General features: G+C 34.2%; 1 protein-coding gene across 3 annotated transcripts in view; it reads left to right on the forward strand.

The window, feature by feature from the left end:
* The window catches only part of LOC120540829 (MLX interacting protein), a 63,033-nt gene extending 53,189 nt beyond the window's left edge, over positions 1 to 9,844 (forward strand). For all 3 annotated transcript variants that reach the window (XM_039771908.1, XM_039771909.1, XM_039771912.1), the window contains exons 13-17: positions 20 to 136; positions 4,488 to 4,615; positions 5,571 to 5,694; positions 6,360 to 6,489; positions 6,806 to 9,844. In XM_039771908.1, the coding sequence (XP_039627842.1) occupies positions 20 to 136; positions 4,488 to 4,615; positions 5,571 to 5,694; positions 6,360 to 6,489; positions 6,806 to 6,918 (612 nt within the window). In that variant the 3' untranslated portion in view covers positions 6,919 to 9,844. The remainder of the gene's footprint in view (positions 1 to 19; positions 137 to 4,487; positions 4,616 to 5,570; positions 5,695 to 6,359; positions 6,490 to 6,805) is intronic.
* Positions 9,845 to 12,653: the final 2,809 nt, after the last annotated feature.

Here is a 12,653-nt window from a genome sequence, read left to right on the forward strand (position 1 = left end):
TTTAATTTTTCTTTATCAGAGTAAAAGAATAACTCACATTGCTGCAGAACAGAAAAGACGTTTCAACATCAAAAGTGGCTTTAACACTTTAAATAGTTTAATTTCTCCTTTAAAAAGTCAACCCAGTTCAAAACCAGTAAGTTGTGAATAATTTATTTTACCTCTCGCATGCAGTGTGTTTAGTTAATGCATTAATTTCTTATGGAAAGAAAAATGTGTAGTAGATTGGTCTGTATTTGTATCTGATATGATGATATGATGTCTGATAGGCAGGCAGTTTAGCGTAGTGGTTAATGCTTTGGATTTGAAACCCTGAGGTTGTGGATTCAAATTCCACTACTGACACTGAGCAAGTCACTTGACCTGCCTGTGCTACCATTGGAAAAGACAAAAGAAATGTAATCAATTGTGTCATAAATGTTATAAATCACCTTGGATAAAGACATCAGCCAAATAAGTAAATGTAAATGATTATGTGGTTAGTGCTAAATATTGCCTGTCTTTTTACATCACTATCTTAAAGTGCTTGCATTTAAAACTGTACATTAGCATTTTTTTAATTATATTGCTTTCATTTTTATTCTTCTACATACTTTTAGTAGAAAGCAAAACTACTTGAAATTTTTTTGAAATGGTATTAATGTATTTTATTAAAATTAGACGTACAAAGTCAATTGAAATCTTAACAAGTGAAGCCATGTCTGTGGGAGTCCATGCTAAACACGGCTAGTTGAGTAATTTCTGAAGTAATCTTTGTAAAGTGGTTAAACCCACTAAGCATTGTTTGAAATTTGTGTAATTATGAAGTTGCATTTTAACGGGTATAAAACCTCAAGCTAAAACTTAAAAGTTTTCATTGTACAGGTGTTGGTGGTGGTGATGAAGGTGGTGACTGTGGGCTTATACTGTTGGTTAGGTTCTCAAAGTGTACATTTAGAATTTAATATAAAAATTGTGCATAGTTGTGTGGTTACACACCTCTGCCAGAGTTTAAGAAAGTTGTGGTCTTCACCTACCACTTTTAATAGGAAGTCAGCTTTAATTTATATCTGTAATAATGTGTGCTGGACTGTTGGTTCATATAAGTGAACACTTAAAGACATATAAATTGCTTAAATTTGGTGGTTTCCATTTTTCAAATTAACCATAACACATTTACCAATCTTAATGAATCTTAAAATGTTTGTGGCAGTTTTCTTCACTGTACTGTAAATTGTTCCTTGCTTTTCTTTTGTCATTGAGGACTAAATTCTGTTTGTTTTTCTCTTTTCATAATTACTCTTTAATTCTGAGAGCAATTTTATATTTAGCAATCTTACTGAATACTATTAATTGAGTCATCAAAAATACGAACCCATGCCTAATATACAATTTTAAAATCAACTAAATCCACTAGCCAGAGTTTCACATGCACCATTTAGTGATTTGTTACTACTTTTACCCTCCATTTATCAGACACTTTTATCCAAGATAATTTAATACTACACTAGTTTGTTTTGGTTTTTTTTCCCTCTCTCTCTCTCTTATATTTAGATCACAGACAGGTCCGTTGTCTTGCGCAATCTCACAATGGAAGTTAGAGGCAGAAGGTGAACACAGAATTCTTTGCAGTGCTTTGGCCGCGGTCAGGCACTGCTTGCTCAGATGATGTTGAGGTTTTCACCTAATGTGTCTTTTTTTGATAGAATTTAGGATACTTTTGTTTCACTCATAATGCTGGAGGACATTTTGTAAATAGGCCTCATTTGCATGAGGAAGCTGTTACCCCACAACATGGTTTTGGCTTACATTTTAAAGAAAACTGTATTCCTTTTTATTGTAGTGTTTCAAAAAACCCAAAACACAACACTTTCCAGTTTAAGCCTACGATGCAATGCGTCCCTGTGTGCCTATAAAGGTTAAGCTAGTATTTTATGTGAAAAACAAAGTACTTTTCTCTCTCTAATATTCCCTTTGATTGCCGTATTGTGCACCACAGATGATGAGTGTCTTGACTGCAGTTTTCAAGTGAACTACCATTTGCCAAAGTGTATCCTGTTGTACAGCATTAGTTACATGATTTGATTTTTGTGCAACTTTTCCAGTGGGTCAGACCTCTTGATATAGTTGAAATGTGCCACAAATAACATAAATAAGCTTTATTCTACAGGATAATGTGAATCACATTCCAAGTGGATCATTTATAGCATGTATTGTCATTTTGCATGCTCTTAACCAAATTTGTTTGATACAATAAGGTAGAAAGTATTTTGAAATGATTGATCATGATAAGTGCACATAGTCACCTCCTGATGTAGAACTAAGCTTAAATTAAAAAGCATTTCAAGATTAAGGTCAACTTTATCATCTTTGAAAGTAACCTCCCTCGGTCATGTGTATTATAATTAAATAACAGGGAAAATTGCAGAAAGAGGGAGAAATATCCAGTAAAGTTAAAAGAGGAATGATAACTTGAAAAATAAAATACCTTATGGTATCCATTAAACATTGTTGTTAGTGAAGATAGAAATATCTTTTAACGTGGATGTTCTTCAATGCACTGTAGAATTCAGTCACAGTCCACTACCAGTGCTTCATATACTGTATTCATGTCTGATTCACGTTCCTGGGGACATGTCATCTGCCAGAGTGGTTGCCCATAGTATAGGATAACATGGATGAATTTATCTTCTCCCCTGACAACACAAGGGTATATATGTTGTTGAAGATGATGAAGGAGCCGAAAAACGTGAATTTTGCTTTACAGTAGTTAAACAGACTTGTCTTCTAGTCCAGTGAAATCCTGGTAGGCAATCTGCAGAGATCTAAGGTGAACCAGGACTAACCTGTCTATGGTCAACATAGTGTGCAATGTCAGATAAACCAGTCAGTTGCTGTTTTTTTGATGACCAGGTTCAAAATGTGTTGGAGAACTGTACAAAGCCCTGCTAACACATTTGAAACCCTTGTGCTGTTACTATTAGGCCATGCAGCTCTGCTCAGATGGAGTTTCCTGAGCATTGAGGGCCAATTTTGAACGAAGAGGAGAAGATGGAAAAGGGGTACAGGGGAGGAGTGAGTTATTGTAGCATTGTGGTACTCCTCATGTGTCAGAGTAGTTTGATGCTTGTAAAAAGGGAATGGCTGTGATCACATATAATATCCAGGGATGTGGACAGGTGCACAAACATCTCTCTGTCAAACTTGTTGACAGACTTGATTATTTTTGTTGGCTATGTCTTTCACTGTAGGTGATATCCTTCAGACCCTCCCAAAGCTCCTGTACGTTTTCCATTTCACCTTGTCCTCTAACTGCTTCCTGTAGACATGTTTAGCATGATTTTCTCTTTCTGCTCTGTTTTATTTGTCCCTGTCATTTGATTTCTAAGAGGTTTTTGTAGGTGTTCTCCATATGGTTATTCCAGAGATGACAATTATTTTTGTTTTAATTGCCCATTGCAGATTAGCTTTGTCTAGAATATATATGCTTCTGAAATCATATATCAGAGTTAAACACAAAAATAGTGCATTGCATTATAGATTAATAGATGTGATTAGCCCCGGACACTGAATTAGTTTGATTCACATATGAAAACATGGCTTGGTTTCTAAGGGCAAGGACCTACTCTGATTTGGCATGTTGAAATCTAACAACATTTAACAGTTATTTCAATGTCTGCAGTTACTGAAAAGATTCCTTGCTTTGTGCACAACTTGTAATGTCTGTGCGAAAATAAATGGTATCAAAGCTCTTAGAAGTTATTGAGATAATTTGCTTAAAAAAACATTTCCACGGTGTATGTTAGGTTCATAGCCAGTAATTGTTATTCCTCCCTGACTTTTCTTTGTGTATTTCCTAAAAAAAAATTGAAGTATGTTTTAAAATGTTTCCTTGAAGCTTAATTTGTATCTGACCTTTTTCTGCATAGTTGTCCTGCTTTCAGCTTGAATACCTCTACTATGTTTTTTTTATTTATTTTAACTTAGAGTTCAGTGAGTTTGTCTCTATCCAGAGATGGCAGCCACTGACTCATAGGTGGTTTTTATGATATTAGTGATGATACCTCATTTAATACATTCAGAACAGTCTAATTACTTCAGAGGACCATATTCTTGAGTTTAATTTTTTTTTCTTTTTATTTGTCAAAATGCAACTGATAAATCAGAATGATTCAGACCTGGTAGTGATTTGGTATCCTCATTGTGATAATGGCAGTGATTTAGAACAGCCTGCAGTGCTCTGTAAAGCCAGGCCAGTAGATAGTTGCTGAAGTGTAGAAGTTAAATTCTCCCAACAATTAACATGGCTGAGGTTTGGTGCTTCAGCTGATGCCTGTGTCCCTAATTCAGAAATAACAGCAGTAGGTTCTTAGATTCAATATTCTTCTCATGGTTTTCCTAGTTTCAGTGTAGTTTTTTAAAGGGGCTGCTTTCTCTGGTTGTTTTCCCAATTTTGGGGGAGCAGGTTAAAAATATCTCAAGTTTTATTTTTTTTTTATTATTATTAGATTACTATTGCTGCTAATCTTCAGAAGACTGTAGAATATATTAGCAAGCTCCAAGAAGAGAGGTTGCAAATGCTTGAGGAAGCTAAACGTCTTAGGGATGAAATTGAGGAGCTAAGTGCCTCTATCAAGTAAGTGCTTATTTTTCTCTTTCTGCCTCATACCCAATAGTGTTACCCTGGCCTTTCATCATTCTCTCCATGCATGTACTTCCTGGTAGCTAAAACTGAAGACAAGAACCAGCTGCAGTTTGTGCTTCCATGGTTTAAATGACATGGGACCAAAGAGGGTGTGTTGTTTACCTTTGCTGGGTCTCACAATCCTCATCATTGAGGACTGCTGGTTTTAACTTGAGCTACACAAATAAATAATGTAAAAGTTAAAACACCTTATTCAAAATTAGTGACTAATAAACATTTCTCTATAAAATCCCCACACTGATCTTTTACTTTTCACCACCATTTCAGAAGTTTGAAAATCCCCTTAAGGTTAACTCCTTTTCTGTCATATTTTAGCAGAAACATACTGTTGCCTGGTCAGTTTTATTTCTCTGGCTGCATGGCTGTTTGTTGTATAAAGACAGTCTCTCTGTGCATTTTTTCGTTAGTTGCTGTCAGACACCCCTATGAAAATGATTATTAATATGGATCTTCCAGGTTTTTTTAGGTTTTGCATAAATCAGCTGCAGTATTTTCTTCCTTTCCCAAAAATGTAGTCATCACGTGTTTAAATTTTAATATAATCAATAGCTTTTTAATTTCTTTTGCTGAACTCATTTTCCATAGGCGGCATTATGTGCAAAACAGGAACCAACCCACTACAAGGCAATTTTCTGATTAACAATACCAGCTATCTTTTATATGCTGGAAACAAATGAGCTCATATTCTTTATATCTCTTGTAATTTAACAAGAAAAGTTTGATTGTAAAATTTTCACTGAAACCACATATGGCGGATTGCTTTATAACTTCTAAATGTCACATTTCTTACAATTGCGCAATTGGTTGTGCACACCTATTAAACTTTTTTTTCCCCCCATTAGTTGTGCATTTCACTTAGAGTATTTTTTTTGTTTGTTTTATTTAGCACTTGTCAGTTGCAATTGCCTGCTACCGGAGTTCCTATAAAGCATGAACAGTTTGACCACATGCAGGAAATGTTTGAAGAATATGTGAAAAAACGAACCCTTCAGAACTGGAAATTTTGGATAGTATCCTTCACGTGATGAGACAGAATTTATTTTTTATTTTTTAATCTGCCTCAGGATATATATTTTTTATTGTTGTTTTTTTTACTTTTTAGTTAAATATCAGTCAGTTTCACTCATCCTCTCAGTTTAAGAGCTTGCTTTATTCAGTAAAGGGTTACAGGCAGCATCAGGCACGTGTGAGCACCAGGGGGTTATCAGTCAGTACACACTGGGATGATTTAGCATCACCAGTTAACCTAACATGCAGGGCTGCTGAGTGTGGAATGATAGCCAATCACATGGAGATGGGGGAATTGCTGCCAGTTGTATACAAATCATAAGTGTCAAGTCAAGTTGGGGAGCATGCACTGATACAGTGTGTTGCCGCACCCACTACACGACAAAACAACTTGGGATCCCAGTTTGCAACCCCCCAGGCAGACACACGGTCCAGTCCCACCCTCCGGAAATGCCCCTCTATCTGCCATAGCAAGGTGTTACGTGGGCGACCCCTTGGATATTTGAGGATATTTAAAAGTATTTTTTAAATAAGGTTGGTAAGGCTTTGTTATAATCTTCACAGTACAGCTTTGTCTTGTGCTCTTACAGCAGACATTTAATAAATGTATATTCTACAATTTGATATTTATTCTACCATGATTTGAGCTTAACTCTCATGCTTACAGTTTAGCATCATAATCAAGCCACTGTTTGAATCTTTTAATGGAATAGTTTCTACCAACAACATGGATGATCTGTGCCGATCGACAAGGACCTGGCTGGATCAGCACTGTACCTTACCTGTTCTCCGACCACGTAAGTGTAAATATACATTGTGTAAGCGTGTTTTATTAATAATGTTGTATTCCTGGAGAAGTATAATGCTTTATGAAAAAGTAGAATACATGTGTTAAAGGGTGAAAAAAATGTAGTCTTGGACTTAAATGCAAAATAAATATTTTTAAATATAAATTGTTTTGTTAAAGGACATTGTTTTTATATATTAAAATGTATTTTTTCTGTAACTTGGATGTTAAGAACTTAGTTTCTACCCAATATATAGATAAAATGTGTTCATCTCAGGATTTTGAAGGTTATCATATTTTAACAAAAGTTATTTTTTTTTGTTTAGTTGTCTTAGGTGCTCTTCGTCATCTCAGCAAAACTACGTCCATCCTGTCAGATCCCTCTGTTTTGCCTGAGCAAGCAACACAAGCCGTTAGCAGAAGAAGTGGAAATTCATAATATAAACTGAGAGTTTTTTTTATGTACACATAGGGAGATTGAAAATCTTGCCTTTACTATTATTAGGAGTTTCCTCTCTTATTGGCTATTTGCACTACTTATTTCAGGTAATTGCATGAGCTGAGCTGGATGTCTGGCTTTACCTTACTAAAGGAAACATATCAGTTTTTTTTTTTTCTTCTTCTTCCTTCCTCTGTTTTGACTGACAGGACAGTGCAGCTCGATCTCAGGGCGAAACAATCTTACTATGGTGCAATATCTGTAGTGAATTACCATATCTGGAAGCACAACAGATATGCTGGACTATTTCTTTTTTTTTTTTTTTTATAAAAGCCAGGATAACATGAAGATAATAACACATTTGATATTGTTTTGCAGTTTGAAAAAGTAGAGCATATTACTACCGGTGTAAGTTGTACATTTCTCTGAGATCTGAGCATATATACAGATAAAAGTCAAATTGAAAACCAAAGAAAATGTTATCGCATTAAATATGTCTTCAGATATCATATTTGAGTCATTTTGTGCCTGATGCATTTCTTTAATACCTTAATAGTTCTCACGCTACATCTTTGTGTCATCACACTAACGAAAAACTTTTTTTCCTGATTATTTTTCTTTGATGGGAAAATGATTGAAATGTTTTTCATCACTTGTTCATCTGGTGTTTTCCAGTTGCTCTGCAGTTTACTTTTAGACCAAGCAATAGATTTTTAATAATTAAAAATAAAGATCAAAATCATTAAAAAAAAAACCAAAGCACAATTTACCTTATTTTAAAGCACATGCATTCTAAGGAGGGCATTTTGGCAAAATAATGTGCCCACCTTGCATTTAGAAGGGCTACAGTAGGCTTACTGAGTAAATACAGTAGTTGATGGTGTATTTGTTTGTTGGAGAAAATTGTTTTTGTGTAAACCTTTAGTGTATTTGCATAAATGCATTTTTGAATAGCTAAGTTTATAACGGCTCTGCTTGGTACATATTTTTGAAAAACAATTTTGTAATATGAAGTAACAATTTGTTACATTTAGAAGATATTGCAGCTCTACTTTTCTATTTTTAAGTCTCCAGAGGTTCATTGTATTAATAGAAACAAACAGATCTTGAATTCAGAATTCTGATGTATTTTAGTTATCTTCAATGCTGTTTAAAATCATGTGATATAATTAAAATAAAAAAAAGTTAATCATTTGTTTAAATGTGCATCAGATAGCAGTTAACTGTAATTTCAGGTTTCTTTTATATGCATGTTCGTGTTTTCGTTGTCAAGTTCTGTTAATCATGCATCAGAATCAGTCATACTTGTCCTGTTAGTGCAAGGCTAAGGACAGGCAGGAGAATTTTTATACGCGCAATAAGTTTGTAAGCGAAAACAACGCACATAGACCTTAAAGAAGACACTGAAGGATATGCAATGCATGAAGCTTTCACAGATCTTTGTAGATGGGCAGGGTATAATTTTGTCTTTGCATATTATTTTCTTGACTGTTTTCCAGAAAGGGAATAGATTAGTTATGTGCAAGTTATTCATATTCTGCAAATATTGCTGCCTTAAAATGTATTGGTCTGTACACTATACTGTGAAATATGTCAGAATTATTATTTAATGCTTTTTATTTTTGATATTACAGGAGTTAGCATAGATAACATCTAAAACAAATACCTGATTTGAGTGCTCAGGGAAATGTAGCCTTGTGCATTTTTCTTAAATTCTGTTTTAAATGAATGAACTTTTCTTGCTGCATGTCATTTCTTTTTCTTCTTAGAAATTTACTCTTGATTAGTATTTTAGCTGCACAAAAGAAGTTGTAGATTCTAGTGTTCATATTCAATCATATAACATGTTGGTGGTTTTTCCTCTTTGTCCTTTTGGATACAATTTTCTTAATGTTTAAGTTAATTTTAAGATGGACAGTTTAATTATGCTGTTACCAATAGAGCCTGTAAATAGATGTGGCTTTATTTGTCTCCTGTTTAGATTAGATGTTAAATTTACAAAAACCCTGGGGTTACCTTTTTTATGTTGCCTAGAATGTTATAATTGAATATTGCTTTTAATTCAAAAAGGCTGATTATACCTGAGGTATGATTTATCCTTCTCAATGTATTTGATAGTAATACAGCTGAATACAAAATGGTTTGAGAAACAGATTGTAAAATATTTTAAATGTTTTTCAAATAGTGGTCATTTATTTATCCTCAATTTTGAGCCTTTAGGTCTTTAGCAAACAACAAATGTGTCATTGTGAAATTAGTCTTTCTTTTCATCAACATGTTTTTGTTCCAAATTATGTTTTTGGATTCATCCAGTGTTAAAATTAGTTTAAAAAAAAAAAAGTACAGTAGTATAAATTGACAATAACATTTTTTTTGTTCCGGGTGGGAGGGTCTTTATTATCTTATTAACTGTTTTTATAGAAATTGCCTTTTGATAAGCTAATAAAATAAAGATGCCAGTGTAAGACTGAAAGAAAGATTTGCCAATAAATTGGCTGTTTGAATTTATTTTACACTTGGAAACCACCTGCTGTATTATTTGTTTCTTTTGGAATGGATGCAAAAAGTATGCATTCTTTGAAAAAGAATACTAATGTGTAACTCCTTTTTAATGTAGATTGTTCAGTATTATCCCTTAGCCAAGCAACTTGTGTTCCTGTGTTGTTTAGTGTACTCAGAATGCAAGTTATTTGGTGTACAATATCTTCATTAGAAGAATGTAAGTGTAAAATGTTACAAAATGTACATTTCTTCTTTTGTCAGTCTTGGGTTTTTGAATTTTTGAGATGGTGGAGGTTGAGTTATGAACCTATTTGACTAAAATATGTTTTTCATGTAAAAACTGTATGAAATTATGATCATTCTCTTGGATTTTAAAATGTAAATATTTTTTCCTAATAAGTAAACCACATTTTGTTTTTACCAATATTTGGTCCAGTTTTGTTGTTTTACTGACATGCTGTCAAATATTTCAAATTCAGTACTTTTGTAAAAAGTGAATCGAAATTTTAAATATTGACTGCACTGTTCTATGTTTCGGTACTAACAAGTTTGTAAAATTTGACATGGGCACTTAAGCTGTGTTTTATCTTGGTAGTGTAATATATAAATTGCTCTACTTTCCCCTATTGTATTATTAATATGTAGCCTTAGAATGCCTATTCTCACAGATTTACCACTGTTGATAAGGTATTATTCTATATAACTTATCCCCACCTTCCCTTCTCTATCTATAACCTCAGGCAATTGGATGTAGTAAAAAGACAAGCAGGAGTTAAGTTACACATAAAATAATGTATTACTGATAATATTCATAAATAATAACAAAATGCAAAGTACATTTGAATATTGGCAGCCATACAACCTGATAAAATGATGATGTGTAGTTCAGGTGGCACACAGACTTGTAGTTACTTAATGTCTCTAGTTAAGGCATCATTGGTGCTCAGCTTTTAGCCACATGTCTGTTCAAAATGACTGAAACTGTGCTCCTCATTGTGTTGTCTTCAGTTCATGGTGTGATGGTCTTCATCAGTTGTTAACAAGAGAAAGATACTTCTACATCATCACAGGTTAGCAAGAGAAAGGTACTTCTTTATCATATGTTAGTTAGAGAGTGAGAAAATGTGGTTGAGCAAGCAAATTTATAGGTTTTCTGTCCAACTCCCTACATACAGCCAATAGGATATCATGGTACTTAAAGGCCTCTGAGACAAGCCAATTCCAAACAGCCATACCTCAGACCAATGGGTGAAATAGAGCATCTTATCTCCTGCAAATCTCCCCCAAGCCCATATATTAAGCTAACCTGGCTTTGTGTGGGGGATGGGAGAAAAGACTTTAGCAAAGAAATACTCCTCAAACTGGTTTAAGACACATCATAAAATTACAAAGAAAAGTCGTCAAGGGTGGAGGGGGCAAACACGGATGCCTCTCAACAAAGTAACACTAAATTACATTGCCTCGCCTAAATTACAAATAAAGACATACAAAACATGTATCAAGTTATATGCAAAATCTTACATCACAACAGCTGTAAGAAGTGTGTAACTTGCAGTTTGTTTCAAGAGTAATGTTCCCTTCAGGTATATCTGGTCATCTGGGCATGAGGTGTTGAACCAAAAAAGTGGTTGAAAGAGTGTGACTCATGTTCTAGTTAAAATCCTCTCATAAAAGGGAAATAAAAATCAATTACTTGTTCTCTTTTCTGTACCAGCAAAGCAATGCAATGACCCTGATTTACTTGTATTTGAAATGTTACACTTTAGTAGTATTGTATTTCTGTGCTACTATTTCAAGGACCTGCTGCCCTCTATTTTTAATAGCACTTCCAGCTTGATAAAAGTAAGGTTGTGGTTTGTGATCCACTGTAGAATATGAACTTCAGCATATGAAGTAGCTGCTGGTAACATGCTCTTTAGAGCTCTATATTACACAATGCACTACACTAGTTTGTAAAACCAATCAAAAGCAGTCAGCCAGCTTATTCCTGTTCTTTAAATTAGATTCAACAACCTAGTACCCACAGGGGAAAAAAATCACAAAGGCATGTGGAGAACACAAACTCCATAGAAAACACATGAGAGGATTTAAACTTGAGAGAGTGCCACCAGTGTATCCCATCATTTTTATTTCTTTTTTTGTCTCTTCCCTTCTATTTGTTACCAGTGTGAATTTTGTTTTACATTAGTTTATGCATCTTATCGGTATGTTTTCCACACCACCAATATTTGCAGTCGTAAGCATTCTTTTGCTTTTTCTCTGCTGTTCACTTACTCATTTTCAATACTTGCGTTAAGTGGATTGATAGGAAAAGCAAGAATGTCACTCATACTTGTGTTCTTTTACTGCTTATTCAGCTTTTTAGTTTATTTTCACATACCATGTGAGTCCTAACAACTTGCTGAATCTGGCTTGCTACACATTCACTGTGACGACTTAAAACTTGTTTTTAAGCAGTACTTTCAGTGTTTGGACTTCTTAGTAAGTGGAAGGATTGAAAGTCATTGAAACATTTGGAGTAGCTTTTTATAGTGCATATTTGTTTTACTTTATGACCAGACTTGTGTAATCAGATATTGCCATGATGTCATACTTCTTTAGTTTACCTTCTGCCTATAGTCCGTATTAAAACCTGTCAGTGCCGTTGTAATGCTGGCAATGAGATTTTAGTTGTATCTTTTAAACAGCCCACTTTAATAGTGAACTCCTTCCCATGGTCCATGTTTCTGCAGTTGAACTCCTGGATGTTTGTGTGCTATGCTGAATGACACAGGTAATCATTGTTGGGGACTGAAACACTGCCTTTACACACCATTAACTTATACACAATTCCTTAAACTTTTCAGTCCATGGCTTTGCATAATTATGAGATAATGTGAAAATTCACATTTTAGATTTTCATTTTTTTTTTTTAAACAATACAAGTGCTGTTTTAGTTACAGCAATTCTCAATTTAAGGTATACTTGCTGAATTGTTTTATTGGACATAATTGTATATTCTTTGCTCATCTCCTGTAATCTTGTACCCAGGTCCTTAGAAGCTGCAATTAGTTGCACATTTATTCTCTATTTAAAAAGTCTTTTAGATTAATATTTTACAGACACCAATGTAGAAGAAGGTTCTCAACATGTAATGTAATTAACAGAAAAGGCTTGGTTTGTCAAAGCAAGTGCTTTTTGGCCCCTCATGCTTTCCCCCTTACCATTTTTACCTGAGATATGCATACTGGGCT

This window comes from Polypterus senegalus, chromosome 12 (assembly GCF_016835505.1).
Source record: "Polypterus senegalus isolate Bchr_013 chromosome 12, ASM1683550v1, whole genome shotgun sequence".
In the NCBI taxonomy this organism is placed as follows: domain Eukaryota; kingdom Metazoa; phylum Chordata; class Cladistia; order Polypteriformes; family Polypteridae; genus Polypterus; species Polypterus senegalus.